Source organism: Neolamprologus brichardi, chromosome 7, assembly GCF_056152115.1.
Source record: "Neolamprologus brichardi isolate AB-2024 chromosome 7, ASM5615211v1, whole genome shotgun sequence".
NCBI lineage: Eukaryota > Metazoa > Chordata > Actinopteri > Cichliformes > Cichlidae > Neolamprologus > Neolamprologus brichardi.
The window spans coordinates 22,002,991-22,023,655 of NC_142110.1; the positions used below are offsets into that span (position 1 = coordinate 22,002,991).

The 20,665-nt window shown below is 41.8% G+C and overlaps 1 protein-coding gene and 1 long non-coding RNA gene across 12 annotated transcripts in view; both read right to left on the reverse strand.

The window, feature by feature from the left end:
* Positions 1-960: 960 nt before the first annotated feature.
* On the reverse strand, positions 961-18,582 carry hsd17b12a (hydroxysteroid (17-beta) dehydrogenase 12a). Its single transcript, XM_087844398.1, has 11 exons — positions 18,286-18,582; positions 9,344-9,390; positions 8,241-8,316; positions 6,439-6,546; positions 5,520-5,584; positions 5,279-5,323; positions 4,824-4,858; positions 3,912-3,993; positions 3,694-3,759; positions 2,841-2,990; positions 961-2,695 (listed from the first exon to the last, which is right to left on the reverse strand). Exons 1-11 carry the CDS (start codon positions 18,452-18,454, stop codon positions 2,555-2,557), a joined length of 984 nt encoding a protein of 327 aa, XP_087700524.1. The 5' UTR covers positions 18,455-18,582; the 3' UTR covers positions 961-2,554.
* An 818-nt stretch (positions 18,583-19,400) lies between these two features.
* Positions 19,401-20,665, reverse strand: part of LOC102785644 (uncharacterized) — a 51,496-nt gene continuing 50,231 nt past the window's right edge. For all 11 annotated transcript variants that reach the window (XR_015719262.1, XR_015719258.1, XR_015719257.1 and 8 more), the window contains one exon: positions 19,401-20,338. This is a non-coding gene — a long non-coding RNA (uncharacterized LOC102785644). The remainder of the gene's footprint in view (positions 20,339-20,665) is intronic.

Consider the following 20,665-nt stretch of genomic DNA (forward strand, 5'->3'; position numbering starts at 1 on the left):
ATATTTTAGCACAATTTAATGTGAACTATGTCACGAATAAAACTAATAATACCTTTTTGTAGAACACCACATAAAAAGTGAGCGTATATTAGCACATGGGCACAAAGGACGTTTCTAGACAGTGAGAATTAACTATTTAAATAAATCATTTTAATTAGTGACCATCATTCATTAGAATATCCAAATGGTGCAGGTGAAGGCAAGACAGTTGTCAACTAATAAGCTTCCCTTTTCAAGCTTAATAAGATTGGGCTTCAAAATGTTTTTAAGATAAGGCTTGATTGGGGGACTCTGAACAATGCTTTAGGCATTAGACCTTCCAGGATATTCTGAGCCGGTCCACTTTTCATTCTCCTTACAGCACAGGTGTCAGACTCCAGGCCTCGAGGGCCGGTGTCCTGCAGGTTTTAGATGTGTCCTTGATCCAACACAGCTGATTTAAATGGCTAAATTACCTCCTCAACATGTCTTGAAGTTCTCCAGAGGCCTGGTAATGAACTGATCACTTGATTCAGGTGTGTTGACCCAGGGTGAGATCTAAAATCTGCAGGACACCGGCCCTCGAGTCCTGGAGTTTGACACCCCTGCCTTACAGGGATTCCCGTTGCATGCCTCCAAGAGATCGTGTTCCTGAACTTAAGTTACTGGCACATGATTTTTTCCAGGGTCCATTCTTTCCTCTAATCATATTAAGAATTTGCTCATAGGGAGCACATATTTGGTAATATGATTGTAGGGTTTCTCTTTGTAATATTATTTAACAATTGCTAATAACTTGTTATTTGGTGCTATATAATTAAACTGAATTTCCCCAAGTCTGGCAATTAAATTTGATACATCAAGAAATAAAGACTTTTATATTGTAATTTCTTATCACAGATTTTTAACGACTTTTAAAGTCGTTAAAAATCTGCAAGACCAAACACCAGGCAAGGCACTGTGCTATCTGCTAAAGCTTTTATTAACAAACAGTAGAAAAGACAAGTTGCAATTGGCAGGATAAATGTAAACAGTGCATTTTGATGTAAATATTCCAGTTTGAATCTCTAAGAAATAAATGGCGCTAGAAAAGCCACTTAGTTGAGGTACAGCTCGGGTCATATGGGGGACTGATTTGAGAAATAAAGAGAAACAGTTCCCCCATTTTCACAGCCAACATTTGGTGTCATGTGAACCAGTCTTCATGTAAAAATGTTCCACTTTGTCATTTCAACTCTAACTGGATGTAAATTTGCCACACAATGAATGAGCTAACCAACATAATCAGATTTAAAAAAAAAAAAAAAAAAAGTGGAAAAAACAAAACAAAACAAAAACAACCAAAAACTGTGATTAGAGTAGTAAGAAAAAGAACAATTTAGTAGTTCCTTTGGACGTAGCACCAGTTAACATCCTTTCATAATAAATGGAACCTTTAAGCACCTGTTCACAAAATCAGACCATTTCCATCATTAATGCCAGAAGAAAGGCACTTAACCATCAGATGCTTTGGCTTACCACAAATATTACACTGATGCAATTAAAAACCCACCACAAAGTGTCATTTTAAACATTCAATCAGAAAAAAAAGAAAGAAAAGGAGGCAACATAAGATGAGCTCAGTGGTGCAAATAACTGGCACAACACAAAGCAGGCACTGCCATCATTTAACAGCTCAATGATTTGTAAATAGAACTAAGTTAAAAATTTGTTGTTTTTTTAAAGTCAGAGTTTGGCTTCTGTGTTCATACAAATATAAAATAAATAGATCATAAATACCGTTCAGCCACAACATTTAAACCACCAAGTAAGGTGAATAAATTTGATTATTTTTCCACAATATAAATTTTAAACATTTATGCAGACCGAGCATACCCCTAAGGCCCCTAAAGCAAGACTGTGCGTCCTGCCATAATACATAAACCTGCTCAGGAAAAGTTCAAGGAATACAGCAGAGTCCAGGATATAGACTCAGCCTTCAAATTCCCCAGATCCTTATCTGAATGAGCATTCATGGTTTATGCCAGAAAGACTGACACAGATGCACCAGTCCTCAACCCACAGCACCAAATAATCTGCTGCAAACAATTCAGTGGTCCCATGTCCATGCAGACAGTCTGGAGCAGTTTTAACAGCACAAGATATACCTAATCAATGTTCAGCAAGTCGTTTTAATGTTGTGGCTGATTGGTGTAGCCTATATATGTATATAAAAAGATGCCCACCACCATTTTCCACTGCTTACAACAGCAGGGTTAACAAATCCCTCTGTTTTTGGCTGTATCATTTCCACCATCAGTGTCAGTGACTAATATCAATGTCCTTTTCCAAAAGCAGCATTTTATCCTCATTTCACTTCCAAGCTTCTTTGGTCATGTCTGCCCAGATAAGTATCAGGATAGAAGGTTGCAGTTTTAGTCAGAGCCACGCGTGCCCTGATGTGCAAATTTACTGTAGGCACAAAAGGTGAAATCTCAGGCAACCCTGGCGGATAAATCATATACATTCCCCTCTTCCTTAAATGCTGCAGTGGGTCACAACAATGTGGCTGCTGGCAGCGTCATCAGCCACCGTCCTATTCAGTTTTCAAACTCTGTCCGTTCTTCTGCTCTCGCAGTTTCCTCCTCTGCAGGTATCCCGTACGCTGCAGGCGGTTCATTCTGGCTCCCAGGAAGATAACAATGCTGCTTGGAACCAGCCTGGTGGTCACCCAGCCCTGCATTCACAATTAAAATGAATTTAAACTGCAACTTTAAAATGTGTTCAGCATTCAAGCTTTCAAATAAGAATTATTCATTTGGGCCCCAACATTTTGCACATCTATCAACATTACTAATTTTGTTGAGGTTGCCATCTCTTACCATAACAGCATGAGGGAAGTAGCCATTGGTCTGGCTTTGCAGACCCACAGTGGCGAGCTCAGCTGCTACATAGCGCTCTGGGGTGGGCTTGTCCAAGGTGGGTTTCCTGATACGAGTCATTTTAGTGACCACAAAGAAGGGGAGCACGCTCTGCAAGAGCAAGAAAAAAAGAAAAAAAAGAAGCAAGCTTAGAAAATATGCAAAGCACTCCCTGCAGACTGTTTAAAATCATGAAAGCTAAACTAACTTCGGGTAAGCCATATTTAATATGTAACATGCTCTTTAACCCAAAAGACAAAATCTTTGCTGTAAAGTGATGATTTGGAATGCAAGGAAAAAACAAAAGGCAGACCCTGAACTTTGTGTTATACTTAAACTCCTATACGTGGTCCAACCACAAGGTGGCACATGAGTGAAGACTACAGAGTTCTAAAAACAGAACAAACCAGCTTTATGTGGAACATCAGGTTTAAAAAAAAAAAGCTTCTCATTAAAAGCAGAACACTTCTGTGTGTTCATTTCATTCCGTTTTCAATGGAGACTCTTTGGAAAAAAATGTTTAACTTTGTTATTAAAAACTTAAGTGTATTAGGATTTCCAAAACTTGCAAGATTCTGTTTCAAGAATAGGGCTGACTGACTTTGGTCAAACAGCCACTCCAGTCTTTACTTTGTGTCCAAAAGAGTGAAGTTCAGAAAAGCTTTTAATGACCTTTACATGATTTTGTACAACATTTTTAAAAGTTAATGTGCACACATGCTGACAAATAATGAAAGCTCCTAGTTAGTCTCTCATAGATCATAGACTCATATTCAGGCTTCAATGATTGTCATGTTTCTCAGACTCGACATACCTGGATGATGATACCCTGACGTCTGTACTCCTCCTGAAGGCCACGAGAGAAGAAATCCACAAACGCCTGCACGAATGAAAGATCGTCAAAATTACTAAGACAGTCCAATATAAAAAAAAAAAAAAAAAAAAAAAAAAAAAAAAGGTTTTGTGGTCATCTTCTCATTTCCTAGAGAAGAAGTCTTGCCTCTTTAGAAGTGCCAAACACACTGTACATACCTTGGTTGCAGAGTAGATAGTGAGCAGAGGCAGTGGGTACATGCCACTGGCAGAGGAGATGTTTAGGATAACACCTTTGGACCTGAGGAAAACACAGGAAGGTAGATGTTGAACTTATTTTGTATGTGAAATGAAGATGGCTCTTTTTGGGCTACAGCACAGACAGATCATCAAGTTCCAGGAACAATCGTCACTTAAAATTACACATTACAGGGTTGATTTTTACTTGCATATTTGCCACATCAAAACAAACAAGCAAACAAAGCCTAAGTCAAATCTGGAATTTCAGTATCATTACAATCCTACATTACAAAGCTTTCCTGAAACATTGATCAATGGCTACACTTTAAGACCTTATTTTTAACCATCAAATCCACAGAATAAGATTTTTACCCGTGGAAGCCCTGTGTCTATGCATGCTTATTGCACCGACAATTACAAAGTGATACTGCACACACACACTAAAACAGTGTGGTAGTGGCTGTTTGCGTTGCCATGGCAGCCGGTTGCTGCAGTGATGTAGTGGAGACGCTCCAGCCTCACACGGCACCAAATGTGCCTGCACTACCATTGGCTGGTGGGAATCACATGGGAACACAACAGCCAATCGGGTGGGAAGAGCACTTTGTGTGAATTGAAAGCTTGTCAGCATTGCGAACAAAGGAGGAGAGGGAAAGAGATGCAGTCATGGAAAATGCTAGGTGAAGATTTCTTGTCCCCCCCCTCCCAAAAAAAAGAGCCATATTTTGTTACAGTCATCTCCTAAATACTGTTCTTAAAGAAAAGGGTGGAGGGGTGTTGTTAAATATAAAGATTCCCTGAGTAGCTCTGTGCCACCATCCATCATTTACTACAGGAATATTTTGACTGCAGTAATGTCGCAAAACATGGAAGCCCCATCATATAACTCACCTCTCACACATTCTTGGTAGCACAAGACGGGTCATCTAAAAATAATAACACAAGTTCAGTGAAAAATCAAAGACAATGATAACTTAGAAGGGGGGGGGGGGGGGGGGGGGCAAAACAGAGGATAGACTTTTATTTAAAAAGAAATACTAAAAGTAGGGAGAGAGAAATAGAGAGAGAGATGCGTGGGTGGTGAGCACAGACAGCGTTGGTGTAGTTCACCGTTGCTTTGGGAACAACTGAGACACTGCAGGTACCATGGTAGGAACAGCAGAAGAGGAAAATGAAAATGAAGAGAACAATGACAACAGGGGGAAATAAAACCTGAGCCATACAAAAACTAATCCAAGCCAAAACAAACAAACCCCAAAACACCAAGTACATGCATAAGTGTATGTAGTTTGCAATCACTGGGCTTAATCCATTCGGGAAATTTTTTCAGACAGAAACACACTTACCTGGCATACTGAGGTCATGTTGACGTTGATCATATTTGTGATGAACTAAAAAAAAAAAAAAAAGAAAAAAAAAAGAAAAGAAAGCACCATTTGTGTTGATTGCCTGCTCTTAGCTGTAGAAACAAATACTTAGTATGTCTTAGACGAGCAGGGAAGACTAAAAATATTGGGACTTTACACTTGCAATCACAGAAAACATGCAATAACTGAAAGTTCCCATCTTTAAGTAAAGATTACTCACATTTTCCAGATCAGGAATGTGGAGGTAGTACTCCGGGTAGGGGTAAGACACACCAACATTGTTAACTGTTAATGACAAAAGGGGAGCAATCATCAATTATTCTGCTATTTTAATTCAATTACATATAGCTGGAGAACTGGAACCGTCTCAATTATTCACCACTAGGTGGCAGCAAAAGCAAAAAAGGTAGAAACGGGCATTCAAAACAGCCACACCTTGTAACCAGTAGAGCACAACTGGTATCATAAAAAGAACAAAGGGTTCCTTAAATGTAAAGCTGAAAATGACAGTGTGAATTCTGGAGCCTAAGCAATAAAGAAAAAAAAAAAAAAAAGCAACCACTGAACCAAGAGTGCATCTATAAATATGTAACATGCCTTGAGATGTCAGTTTAAAAACACTTTTGTTTTGTGAAACATGTGAAGATTAATCTCAGGACAAACAAAAGAAAGGTGGAAACGAGTCCTTGACTAAATTATTATGAAACTATGCTGAAGAGGACCCAACACCGCTAAACATGACTGAAAAGCAAGTACAAGTCGCCAGCTTTGCCCTTAATGTTAAACTAAAAAAAGTGCCTAAACCTGCTCTTCAGAAGAATTGAGTTCAGACTAACTTAATTTTTATTTTAATCGCACATGCAGAACGCAAGTATGAAACAAAGAATCTGCCTTCACCAAAATCTTCAATATCAAGTTCAAATTCTATAATAAGCACGGCTTGATAAACATCGCACTCACATGCTAAGGAAGCAATTTATGATGACTGAATGTATATGATAAGGGAATGTCCATTTTTTTGTCGACATCTAAAGAGAAGCCGTGTAAAGTTGTCTACAGTAAAGTGAAGATCAAGGAAGCCTCTTAATGCTGTCCTCGTCAAAAGGTAAAGAAGAAGAAAAGCTGCAGTCAGCCCTTACCAAGAACTCCAATCTCCAGACCAGCCAGACCTTCCTCAATCTTTGGGTAGATGTCAGTCTTGCCAAAGTCAACAGCAATAGTCCTGGTCTCCACTTTAAACTGCTCCTCTGTGAAGCAGACACAAGTTTCAGTTATTCATAGTTAGTGATATTTAGGAATGGAAGCATAACCCCCCAAAAATATAAAAAAGAAAACAAGTTGTATTGAACAAATTGTGTGACAAGTTTAAAAAAAAAAAAAAAAAAAAAAAGGCAAGGAGGATGCATGACTTAGGTTTTGTTTAAAAGCATTCATGCAAGTGGGTGATGCCTTCATGTCAAATATTCATATTATGTCTCACAAATGATCCAGGACTTTGTTTAAAAGCTCATTACACGTCTCAACAACAGTGCAGCCCTGTGTCTCAAAACCTTCAAATGAACGTAGATAGCAGCATGAAACCACTCTGTGACAGATCAACTGCAGAGGGCACTGTGCACCAACAAACCAGCCTGCTGGTCTCCCCCTCCGTCATGCACCCTCCCCTCCATTCCTTCGTCATGTTTGACGTGCCTGCTGCAATTAGAATTTTGTCCAAAGACTCGTTTAGCTGATAGGCGGCCAAGGGAGTTACAAGAGGAAAATTCCTCTGATGTGCCTTGGCCAAAACCAGTAGTGTGTCAGTGTGTGCGCAGTCAGACTTGAGACGAGATTTACAGGGGGAAGAAAAAAAAAAGAAGCAGAGGGCCTCTCTGAAAAATGTTTATCGACTTCAGATTATCATTAGCCATCATAGCTACTGTCAGTGAGATTGCTAAACGCGGCTGGTGATGTGGTGATGAAGCACAAATATTAAATCACTGATTGCTGAACAGGATAAGTAATTTGACGTGGTTGATGAGTGCCATCGAGAGTCAAATGAAATGACTGCAGTGAGGAGAGGAAGAAGAAAAAAACCCCATGACGATAGGTGGGACAGGGTGGGTTGTCTTGGTTACATGTTAAGGAGGGACATTTTTGTCAGATTAATCGTGAGGGAGGAGTGCCAGAGTTTGGCACGCTGCACCCTGCTCGTGACTACCCATCAGCCCCCTCTGTGGACTTGAAGCACGACAGGGGAAATTGCGCTGTGGGAGACGGCAGAGACATGGAAAGAGAGAGTTGCAGAGAGGACACCATTAAACAGCAAAGGGGGTGGGGGTCTCTGTTTAGATCTGGCAACTGGACAAAATAGGAGAGGACAAAAGTTTTTATCCACCCACACCCAAAAATCATACGGACACTCATGTGCCATTCATCATGGACTCAAATATGGGGAAACCTCATCTGTGTGAAACATATTGCAACAGGAATACGTTTGAGAGTTTCCTCAATCAGGCCAGATATTTGACCCGTCAGTCTTAATCCACACAAGGAAATAAAACACACCCTGCTCTGTTGGCTTACAAGTTGGTCAGTGTTGTAGCAGAGTAAACCTTGAGTTAGCAGGGTGCACAAAGCGTGAAATAGCGGGATTTGGAGAACAAATCTAAATAGTGAAACTGCTCTCAACAATGCTACAGTAAAATTCTTTTGAATATGCACTAGTACCTTCCCCAAGAAACTGAAACATTTCAGATAAGTAAACTTTCTGGCTAAAGTCCAACTCCTCATTTTCAATATCTAACCACTTGAGGAAAGGAAATCCTGTAGCTGACGGCCCGTTAGGCAGCACTGCGCTGTCGGCTCTTACACGCATCCTCATCATCCCACTCGCTGTGCTCTCAACCCTGAACAGGTTGAGGAGACAAATACACATGCACACACTTTTATGCACACTTACCAATTGACCTGGCCACATCATCCAGCTTCTCCTGAGAACGACTGATCAACATCATGGCAAATCCTCGACGAGCCAACTAGAGCACAAAAACCAGTTAGTGACACAAGTTCAACCATACTTTCAACACACAGAGGACAATGTCACAGTAGGTAACAAGCCATTAGCTGTAAATGTTTGTTCGGTAGCATTGCAGATGAATGCAACAGATTTTGTTAGTCTATTATATTCTTCCATTCAAGATCATCTTCTCAAACCTGTCATCATTGCTTCCACAGCAACTTTTTAACGTCACTCTACGGAAAATCTGTTTGTAAAACCACTTTCACTGCACACGGTGATTTCTTGGCACACTTCAAACATGTGCAGAGTACACAACCTTGCTTTAAATAAATTTAAGGTGGAGGATTGTTGCTGGTGATCAGAACTTCAACCATGAGCAAAAAGTTTTCAGCTGAAGAACCCACAGAGTTTCCAAGAGTTCAGATAACAAATCAGGTCGGAACAGCCTTTAAACAGCAGTAATTTGGACTGCTGTGACTACAACTGTGTACCACACAGTTGTGAAAATCCTTCCAACTAAAAAGGCTTTAGACCAGCGATTGTGACAATTCAGATCTTTGTCCTGTTGACCACTTATGTTGTTTGTTGCTTCTATAGCACAGGTTGAGCCCTTTGAATGAATCCGGTGTGCATCTCATTATTTTGAACCGATACACAAATAAAGTAGCATTTGTGCTTGTGCACAATTACCAATATACCTAAACATTTAAAATGCTGCCCATCACTGCATGACAAACAACAAGACACACTGTAGCCCTAACAGTATGAGTCAAAGGCTCTACATGACCATGATACAGCCGGATCTCCCACTCTGTTATGTGCGAAGACACGTGGCAGGGTAGCCCCTATTCAACGTGTGGCTGTTACCTTGTACAAGCACCAATAAGAAGTGTGTGTGTGTGAGTGAGAGGACTTTTACATGTTGATAGGCCTCTAAGAGCTCTCTCCTATGAGTGTACATGGTGTATGTGTATATACACATGTGCATGAGTCATAGATTTTCAGTGAAAGAAATGAAATAAATAAAGGTTCGGGAGCCTCACCTCCTCCGCATAGGATTTCCCGATTCCATCTGTGGCTCCTGTCACAACTGTAGAGAAACAGAGCCAGGAGTCAGTACAGATTCTCTTGAGACAGTGACACAGAGCAAGGCCGGGGTCAAGTCGAATTGTATTCAAATAATGAGGAAGACTTCAGGACTGGAATAACTAGTTTCCCCAATCTAGGTAAACTAAATGGAATGAGCCACATTACATCATCAGAAGCAGCAGGCGACTGCAAAACGTCAGTCTGTCACCATCTTATCGGACATCATCTCTGCATGTCAATCTCTGAACAACATTGTACATAAGTCTGATCTATGTGGCAGGCACGCCCTACAATACTATTCATCTGCCGTTTAGGGAGGCCTTGCTTTAAGTTCTATGATGACAGCTTTTCCGATAAGTCAAGTCCATTTTGGCTTAAATGCTCACCGATTTTCAAATTAAGAGTATATGCACAAGGGGTGCTTATATTGCAAATTGGAGGTGAAAGCAGCAAAAATAAAATGGTTTGGCAACAGCAGAGAGGATCAACAACAAAAAAAAAAATACAAGACAAAAAAAAAAAAAATTATTAATGAAGAAATGCAAAAAACAAAAGGAGACCACAATGCAGAGATTGAGGCTGATGTTCAGAGTGAGTTTTCCCTCACCTTGCCAAGCAAACAGTTATTTTTAAACCTTCACTGCCCATCAACCCCAGCCTCTGCTTGACTGATAGAGGATTGTGGGGAGAAGGGAAAAAAAGAAGGAAAAAAAAAAAAAAAAGGGCTGTGAGGGTGTGAGGGGTACTTACAAATATACAAGCACATAGTTGTGAATCATTAATATAATAGCAAGGCGTGATGAAAGATTAATGGAGGCAGAGGACATTCTCTGGCAAAGAGCTGGAAAAAAAAGACAAGATGAGAGAGGGGACGCAGAGAGGAGGGAGCGATGACGAACATGGAGCAGGAGAAAGAGGAGGGGGAAGTGGGGTAGGGAGAGTGGCAGTGGTGGGGAGGGAGAGGAGGGATCCTAGGGGTGGCTAAAAATAGAACAGGAGCGAAGCAAGAGAGCGACTGAGTGAAGGAGAAAGACACGGAATAGGGATTGCGGTGGAGGAGAGGGAGATGGGGAGGGTGGAGGGGATAAAGGGGAGTGAAAGGAGTGAGAGAGAGTAGCACAAAGTCGGAAGTGAAAAAGAGAGCAGGATCCCTGGTTATTTTTAAATGTCCCCCCTATGTTACGAATGAAATGCTCCCTAGCAGAAAAGCTTCAATGGGCATGGGATGTACCAAATCAGGCTCTTGATGCAGATGCAGGTGGCAGCTTAAAAAGGCAACAAGACAGCCACTGCAAGGTAAAAATGTCTATAAAAATATCTTTCGTGGTACATTCTGAAACAGATGGGGTTTATTTCCTATGAGCTACAGGCCTTATTCTTTTAAATAAAGCCATAAACGCACAATATAACAATAAGTGAAAACATCATCCTTCCATGAGACGTGCTTAGCGAGAACTGGATCAGCAGCCTCTTTCCTGATGACCTTCATGTGAGTTTTGATCTTAGCTCTCAACTGTTCAAGTATAATGAACTCAAACAAAGATGAGGAGTGTGAAACTATTTTAGATGACAGAAATGAGCACAGCTGGAGTTACAAGGTTGCTGGAGGTAATGGAGAGAGAAAGCTTTTTCTGAAACACCTTGCATCAACATTTGAGGAAAAGCCCTGACTCAAAAGGGGGAAAAAAGACGACAAACTGATAAGCTATGAAACCAAGAATGGTTTCAGCTGTCATTCTGTCAAAGTACTAGATCAAACAGTTGAGTTTCAGTGTACCACCCATATTCCCATCTCATGTACACTGGGGAAAATTTACCCCACAGATGGGCAGCTGGGACGCGAATATCATTTGCTTGCATGACTAACCTGCAGATGCAGATTACACTTGTATGCAGGAATGCATCAAAAATGCAGCAGAAATGCGTACGCATCAGCGCTGCTTGAACTTTAACCTGAAAGAAGATCCTGTGCAAGAATACATTTACATCTTATAATAATACATAATACATCTTTTGCAACATGACATTACTCATCTGATCTATCGCTTAGATACATGCGTTCATGTTATGAATATCAAGCATTTTAAGAATACAAAAATCTTTAACATTTTTTTTCCTGCCCATAAAACCCATTTGGCCTATCTGCCCTTTGATGAGCAATGATTCTGGAGTGACAATTAGAGAGTGGAAAACTAAAGTTTATAATGGTGATGTGATTTGTTTGCTGTACAGGAAAGTGGAAAGAAAAAAAGAAGAAAAAAAACTGTTTTATACTAAAGTCAACAATGAAAGAGAAAAATACTCAGAACTCTTTAAAGTCACCATACTGTGAATTGTGATTTTCCACAGTGCATCAGACAACCAAGTCCACCCTGCACACTTTCCCCAGGCTTTATGCCCCCTCACTGCACTCTCCAAGTCCTCGTGCTGCACTTATGAATGACTATACTCCTCCCACCCATTATATAATAGGACCATTTTCTCAATAAGCATTTCCTAGGGACTGAGTGACAGTCAAATGTGTGTATGTGTGCATCTTCACCCGTGTGAAGAATGGGGAAGCTAGTACAGTGGGATGACGACACTGTTCTTCTGGTTTTAAGAGATTTTGTGTTTGAGCCATCATAAGTGGAGCTAAGCTGCATAACCTGAAACTTACAAGTATGGAATTATGTACGGAGAACACAATGTTCAAAAGACACAGTTCAGTCAGAGACACCCATGTGCCAGTGGCCCCCCAGCAGGAGAGAATCGCTCTTACGTGAACAAAAGTGACACAAAGATACAATTTCGCAAGGAAGGTTCTACGCAAGCAAGCACGTGAGTGACCGTAACACTGACGCCACACGCTGGCACCATTGTGTGTGCACCACTGCTTCTCATTCAGCTCTGAACCCAGTCCCCCCAGTGTGTCTCCCCCCACCCCACCCCACCCCATTTCAACACCTCAGAAAAAACTGGTCCATCATGTAGGCTTTGAGGCGCCCTGACGGGGGCGCGTTTGCACTGCAGCTCTGCTGTGCTTAGTGCTGCACAACATGTCCTGAGGTATTGACATCCCCCAGCCTTTTCTGTCTCCCTCCCTCCCTCCCTCTTCAGCAGTGGAGCAGCCCTGCCACTGCCTGCTCACTATTTCAAGGGTCTAAAAAAAGCAGCAGGAGGAGTAAAAATAGCAGCGCCTGCACTGCCTTGTCTGGGAGCTGCCTGCTTGCCTGCCGCAACACCTGAATACCAACAAGATCCCCCACAACCATTGTCACAACAGCCAGGCTGCTGCTGCATCCCGAGCTCTCCAACTGAAGGCCCAACACCAACTAAAGCACTGCAGGCTAGGGGAAAAATAAATAAAACAAAGAGGATATGGTGAGCGGCAGACAAAGAGCACAATGTCTTCATCTCATGATATTTAAAGGATCTTTGGTTTAGACTAACCTGCACTGCATGAGCTGTTATATGAGAGGGTAAGCAGCTGTTAAAGGACAAAGACACAACATCCAATCTTTATTAATATACCGATTATTCACTGGTACAATGAGAGTAAAATAATCTAGTTTTTAGGGGTGTTTACCCACATGATGTGTGGTCTTATTTCATCTCAGAAAAATGAACTTACAGGAGGGCAAAACTACAATAATTCCATAAACTCCCCAGAACCCTCCCCGCCACCAACACCAAACCCCCAATTAAGATTCTCAGTGAGGAGAGACTGCGGTCCTTGTATGCCCCACTCCTGTTATGTACTGTTATGTAATCTGTCGCACCCCAAACTTGCCTATCAACGAGCAGCCCCTCCTATGTCTCAAAAAAAAAAAAAAAAAGGGGGACGGAGGGAGGGATGCAGCAGAAGAGCCAAAGACAAACCCGCCCCTTCCTCCAAAGTCTACATCCCTTAACCAAAATACCCCCATTCTCCATCCCCCCCCCCCCCCCACCCCACCCACACAGCTTTTAAATAGCAGGGGAGGCAAGTCACATGGTTAATATAAAATAAGCTTGATCAGGGAGAAGAGATGAGGGGAGGGTGGGTGTGAGACAGAGAGAAGAGAATGTGTACTTCAGAGCTGCCAAAGATAGAAGCAGCATCTATATTTGGGTACAGAGCAAAAAATAGTCCTGTCCCCCTCTCCTACCTTCAGTCACATGCCTTGTTTAAAATTTCTTTTCACACAAGTACTTGGTTTGAGACTAGGCGATTTCTGAGCAGGAAAAACTTTGCTCTTTGACTGTGTGCTGCTAAGGCAAGAATGGAATGTGCAGTAAGGAGATTTTTTTCACCTTTCAGACAAAGCCTAAAGCATGTGTTTAATGGTATTAGTCCATTGGTACAAGGACAATGAAATAGCATGCTGTACATAACTAAAGTGAATTACACGCGTGGTTCTATTACTTACTAAAAAAAGAAAAATGATAACTTTCAACCACTTGTATGCTTGATTACATCTTTAAAACAAGTGTAAATGTAGCAGTTAGTTGATGTACCCATCTTGATACAGTACATTATTGTGCATAGGTACAACCCAGAAAGAATGACACCCAAAATGTTAGCAGTTCATTTCAACAGACACTCAAAACTGAACAAACTGCCTCGCTGGCATGTTGGCTTGCAACCAAATTACTGATGTATCCTGACACAAGGCAGTAAAACCAGCAACAAGAAATATGTTGCTGGTCCAGTACGGTGCATTCAGATAACATATCTGAGTAGATAATAGTTGCTGAACTTCACAATCTCTACATCTTGGTTACATGTGCATGTCTTAAAATGTCAGTAATCTGGAAGGTGCTGGAGCTTCAGCTAGAAACACTGCAGCCAAATAAATGTAATTCATTCATATTTTAACATTTGGAGGGATTTCTGCTAGTTTTTTAAAGCTTAAGGGCTTTAAGTGGCAGTTTGAAAGCAGAAATGTTTAGTGTAGTAAAGTTGTCTAAGTTCTAGAGACGCCAAACAATCACGCAAGAATACAACTGTCAGAATTTACTCGCAAATGGATCCAAAATACAGATAATATACAAAGAAAGTATCACATGTTTAACTGCTCTTTTATGAGCCTCAGTTATTGAAACACCAATACATTAATTTTCAAGTGATGCAGAATTGAGAAACAAAAATAAAACTGAAGCCAACATACTCAGAGGAATATGGAGGAATATACTGTAGCTATAAACAGACCCACTTGCTGTATGGGGAGCTGGGTGAAATGAAGTGAGGTGGGGGGTTGAGATGAGGGAGATGCAGAGGATTTTTCTCTGCCCCCCCCCCCCCCCCTTTTTTTTTTTTAAACTCAACATCCCTGGCTCAGGCACGTGTCACAGAGCGTGTTCATCACATGAACAGCAGTGTTCTCCTTCTCTCCGCCCACACTCACACAAAGCAGTAAGGGAAGGCACATTCACAAGGATATAGTGGAGACCCTGCCTCAGTTGAAACGCGCACACACACAAAGCTGGCTTTCATTCACACATGTGGATTTTTTTAACATGAATGAAGCCTTATGTCTATTCACAAAAAATGCACTGAAGATTACTCTCCCATAATAATCAGCACTGCCCTAAAACTCTGGTTTGCCTGCTGGGTCTGTTGATAAACTCGCAATCCCTGGTTTATTCTCTGAGCCGAACTGAGCAAAATTCTTGCATAAGTGCTGACCCAAGCCTTTGTCACTCATGTGCTAAGCTGATGAATGGCTGCATCCTTCTTATATAATGGGACCGTTTTCCTCAATAAACTCTGCTGTCAAGGGAATTGGGGGAACAGGGCTGGAGGGGTGGATTCCAGGGCACATGTAACATCACTATGCCCCCCACCTTTGCTTTAACAAAAAAAGGAAAGGGGGGGGGGGATGTCTTTGGTTCAGTTTATTTCCCTGTATCTACACACATGCAACAGGACCGACACAGGCTCCCTTACATAATACAGGATGCTGGGGGCTAAGACTGGAGGAGGGAGCACAGAGCAGAAAAAACAGAAAACCGAGGGCTGCTGCATGTTAGACTGGGAAGCTTCCCTACTGGAACTAAAAGCAATGCTAAATGCTAAACAATTTGATAACATTATACCACCAAATATTAAATCCTTTAAACTGTTATCAAATGCCTGAAAGGCAGATTAGTGCAATATCCCCCCCCCCCCCAATGAATCCATAAATAATCTTAAAAAGCTGCTAAATAAAAATAAATAAAAGGGCAATTAAATGTAAATTTCCAATGTCTTTTAGAGAGCTGCCATTCATTTGCTGAATATCTTTAACAGAACTGAGCTGTGGAGATGGTTTAGAATGGCAGGGGATGGGGAGGGTGAGTATGTGAAAACAAGCAATAGAGAGGCTGGGGAAGCCGCCTTGACTCATACTGCAGCGCTGCTGTTCAGCCACTAGGAGTCCCATCCACTAAGGGGAAGACCACTGGCAGAGGAACTCCTGAGAAATCCCTGCTCTGCTCTGCATATGAGAGCTGCAGAGTTTTAGTCCAACACAGACAGCGTGTACAGTGATTACGAGGAAACAAAACCTTACAAACTTATATCTGAACAGAAAGCGAAGCAAGCAAGTTCTTCAGAAACTACCTTCAAACCTTCAAACTCGTTTCAGCAGGAAATACTAGTCGCCTCCTCTGAGATTTTTCTAGAAAGCAAGCCCGTTCTAGAAATATGCATCTAAAATAAAGTACAATGACCCCCCCCCCCCCACACACACACACCAAATACAACTACACATACGTTTAAGAAGCTATACGTTTAAATTGCATTTCTGATCAAAGACTTCAGTTCAGTTTCAAATGTGTTCTTAGACAAAGAAACTGTATATGACAGACGGAATATTCACTGTCATTAGTAAATAGAAACTCTAAATTTTCTAAAATGATAAAAGTTATAAATTCAGAGGACATATTATTCTTGTAGGAAACTAAAACTGAACAGCACTACAGATTAAATTCATGCTGCCCAACTGTAAAGGGTATAAATAAATAAATAAATAAATAAATAAATAAATAGTGATTTCCCACACTATCCAATAGCTGGAAGAAGGAGGACTTGTTGCAACAAGGATCTCTGAAAGGTGGGGACCGGTAGTAAAACGATGTATCATGCATGCGTTAAAGAAATCAGACCACTGCCTAAACTGGCCAAACCTGCACATCTGGTGTAACCGGCAGAGGCGCACGCCTCATCCCGATCACACATGCCCCCACCTCTCCAAACGCGCACACCTGTTTTCGTCCTGCCATCTCCGACCGTTGTGATTGGAAACGTACGCCAGACTTGTCAGACTGGTGGCACCAATTGGTTTCAGGGAGTGGCATGTTCACATCTTACGTAAAGCGTAAGAGAAGAACAAATGTGACGAAGTGGAAAAGTTCCGTAAGAATCCTTTCCAGAAAAAAAATATCCATGTAATCTTCTAGTTTAGGGCATCCTTTAAGCTCCTAACTCAGGAGCTTTACAAATAACGAAGATCACATTTATTTGAAACGCACACAAAATGGGCTGTGCTAGAATAAAACTGTATAATGAAACATTCGAGGTAAATAAAAATGCAGGAAAAATATTAATGCGAAGTTAAGTGCTGCACTTGATAACATACTGTGGGTGGGTGGGATGACGTGAAGGTGGCATTCCTATATGGCCAAAGGATGACGAAGCGATGAACAAGCGCATGACTCATCGGTGTGCACCGACATTCCTCCGCATATTCCATCAGAATCACTTAAAAACGTGCATTAGTCGTTCTTAAAGGCATCCTACCGCCCTACCTTTGCGTCATACATTTCAGCCCCTCTAATGGCGCAAAGGGCCTCAATTAAACATACATTTTACAAAACTGACGGTTTCGTCAAGAAGTGCGCCACAATGTACAGATAAACATCTGTGTGACTGAAAGAAAAAGGAAAACAACAAGCATTTATATTATCCGCCTGGCTTTTGGAGAGGAAGGGGGTAGAATATCGACCTATCCCGACGCGAAAGAGAGCGCCTGCCAAACTGCGCAGCAAGACGCTCCAGACGCAGCAGTCTTCTCCAAACAGCGACTAGAGAAGTGGGTCAAGCCATGGCAGGGCGATTCCTATGAGACAAGTCTCTATCAAACCATAACGCTCTTAGGTATGGCTCCGAAGTCACTTCCGTTTTGACAAAAACGTTTTTTTAGTGTAAATTATACAGTCAAATCCAATAATGACACATTAATCTTATGAGAAAGATTTGCAAGGCAAACCGAAGGACAGGACAAGAGGACCTGATCAGTGAGAAACCGGCGACATGAGAAATACAAAAAATGCCGCCAGTATAAATATGCTGTGGAAGGGGAACACATTTTTCAGGCACGTTTCAAGAATTACGGGTAAACCACTGAAAATGACATGCAAGATGATCTAGATGTAGGTCACGTTTTAATTAAGCATATGGGTTTGTCCTACATCATGCGGATGGGTTAATGTGGTTCAGTAGTGCTCCGGCTAAGAGCTCACCCACATAAAACAGCTCTGTGAAAAGTGCGCATAGCCTGCGCAATTTGGCTCCTGGCTCACCAATGTGGGGCATCCCCGCACCGTTCCAAATGTGCTTTGAAAACGCTGACTGGAGCCCCTGGCAGGAGACTGTGTGCTGTGTCTGACGTGAGAACAAATGAAAACAATTGGAGGTAATAAGGACCATTATCTTCTCAGTCAATCAGCTGCTTACCTGCGTCTGTTACGCAACACCAACTTCCCCTTGAATGAATCCACACGCAAAAAAGAAAAAACGCAGAACGCAGTTTTTTGTGTGCCAAAGTCAAGTTTGCGCTCAATAACCTCATTCTGGTGCTCGAGCCGAGTCCACCTGCCTACTTCTGAGCTGCCCTCTTCATGACCGTGAATGTGTTGTAGGTGGCTTGGAAATTGATGTGACCCTACTCACCTGCCCATTTGCCTAGCTTCGGAGACAGCAGCTGTCCATTTCCCAAAACCCAGATCCTAAAGCCTGTGAGCAGCCTGTAGAGCAACCACAGCGTCAGGGAGGCCACAGTGAATGCACCGACCCAGAAGAGAGGCGTTTCGGCCCAGCTGATCATTTCCTCAATGTTCATCCAGTTCACGGCAGCGGCTCTCGGTGGCTCTGCGTGTGTGTGAGTGTGTATGTGGAGACCTCAATTTTAGGCAATGTGCTCTAATTTCCGAGCCACAACGTGAGAGAGTCCCTTTATAAGGAGGTTGTAGCATCACACACACTCCCCCAACACTTGTCTAGCCTGATTTAAAGTGCACCACCCACCTCCTACTCTGCACCGCCCTTCCCCGTTCCTCACTGGCTGCAGTAGGTGCCCGTCGACCGATCCAGCCCCTCTATAGGCTCCTTTGCGCGTCAGTCAAAAGCAGAGCTTCCCCCATTCATTCGATTTTCTGTATGAAATGGGGTGGGTCAAAGGGAGACCGGGATGAGGAGTGATTGGACAAACATTACGGCAGCTCCCATCCTGAGTCAGGTATTGGCTCTCACCAGAACAGGTTTGACGGTTTCAGTCAGGATTATGAAACCCTCCAAACCCACGCCTGCGAAAAAAAACTGCCCACACCACTTTATGAATGAAAGGATGCTCTCATTGGTGAAAAATGTGCGCGTCCTCCCGCCCAATGGAGAGCATTTGGACATGCTTTATTGGCTGAAGTGATTGCCAATCAGTGAGGTCAGCCTGTTCCTAGCTAGATCTGAGTTAGTCATCTATTTTAGGTATTCTGTTTGCATCACACTGCTGATAACTACTAAATATGCAGAGATAAGTGCGGCGAGGGGTTTTTTGGCGCCCCGATTAAATTCTTTGTTCCAGATAACTCCGTCACAGACATTTCTGTCGCAACATGCAAAAATGTGCTCCCCAAAAGGGAAGACTACAATGCCCAACCACACTCTTGTTAGCCACACTCTCGCGAGATTGCCCGATCGTAGTAAGTTCCCCATCATCCAAAACATTGAGCAAGGATGAGATGTGTGTGCGCGCGTTACATAAACATTGAGATAGTCGTGTGAATGTTCCGTCGCTTTATTTTATTGTTTTGTCTACATTTTCATACATACAAATGAGCCAATCATGCTTACAGAGTCCAGATGTTTCACAAGAACAGACTGCCATGATTTTAAGCTCGGCAGTATGTGCTCTGTTTCCCCAACTCCGACCCCGAAAGGCTATTTGCAGCAGCTTTTGGAGTCTCCAGCACACCCATCTGCCGCCATGCTTCCTCTCTCTCACACACACGCAAATTAAACGTAAAATTGTGACAAATAAAAGGTCTGCGAGACAAAACGAGGGCTGTCATGTACTCAGCAGAGGGGCAAAAGTATAAGAATAAGATTGTTTGCTTGTAGACATAATGCAGCTGCTTGTATTCTTTGACAGAAGAGATGAGATCGAAGTCAACGTGACACTGACGAGAAGGAGCAGCAAGTTGTGTAACAGCTTCAAACAGGGTAAAATTAAGAGTATTAGTGACTGGCTGTCTCTCAATCACCCTTACATACAGCAGACATAAAATACATTTACAAATGTCGAGTTAAATTGTCATCTTTTACAAAGTAATCTTTAAAAAACACATGTTTAAAATATTTTTTAATACCGATTTACATCCTGCAACCTCAACACAGCCAATATCACATAGCTGAATTAAATAATAATACATAATTATCAACACACAGGCTCTGACATAAGGCAAACAAATATATGCAGGCAATTTCTTAACATTAAAACAATAGACCAGGGAATAGACCAGGGAATTGTGCCAGGGAAATTACATTTCCCTGGCACAATTTATGTAAGAAAGATAGTAGCATCACATTGTCTTTAAATGGATTTCAAAAATATATATAATTTTATTTATTTTTACTAATGACACACACACACACATACACATGCACACGGTCTATCAGATGTTTTGAGAGTCCACAGTCACGTCACGGCCACGTCCTCGCAGTCCAATAGCTAAAAAGAGGAAAAAAGTTAGGATTTAGACGTGCACAATTTCCCCGTGAAAATGTTCACACGTGTCTGTATCTGTAAGACTTTAAACACGCAGAGAAACTGCACCACACACACACACTTTTGCATATCAGTTTCCCCACCGACTCTTCACGTGCACGATGTTGGATTATTTTGGCACGTTTAATATTAAATATACCAAAAGGTACACGCATGTTTTTATTTGTATGTTTCTACCAGCTTGTCACGTAATCACAAATATAACCACAGCTTCGGCTTGTTCCTATTTCAAGGGTTTTATTTTGTGTACATGAAAATTGTACCCACCCC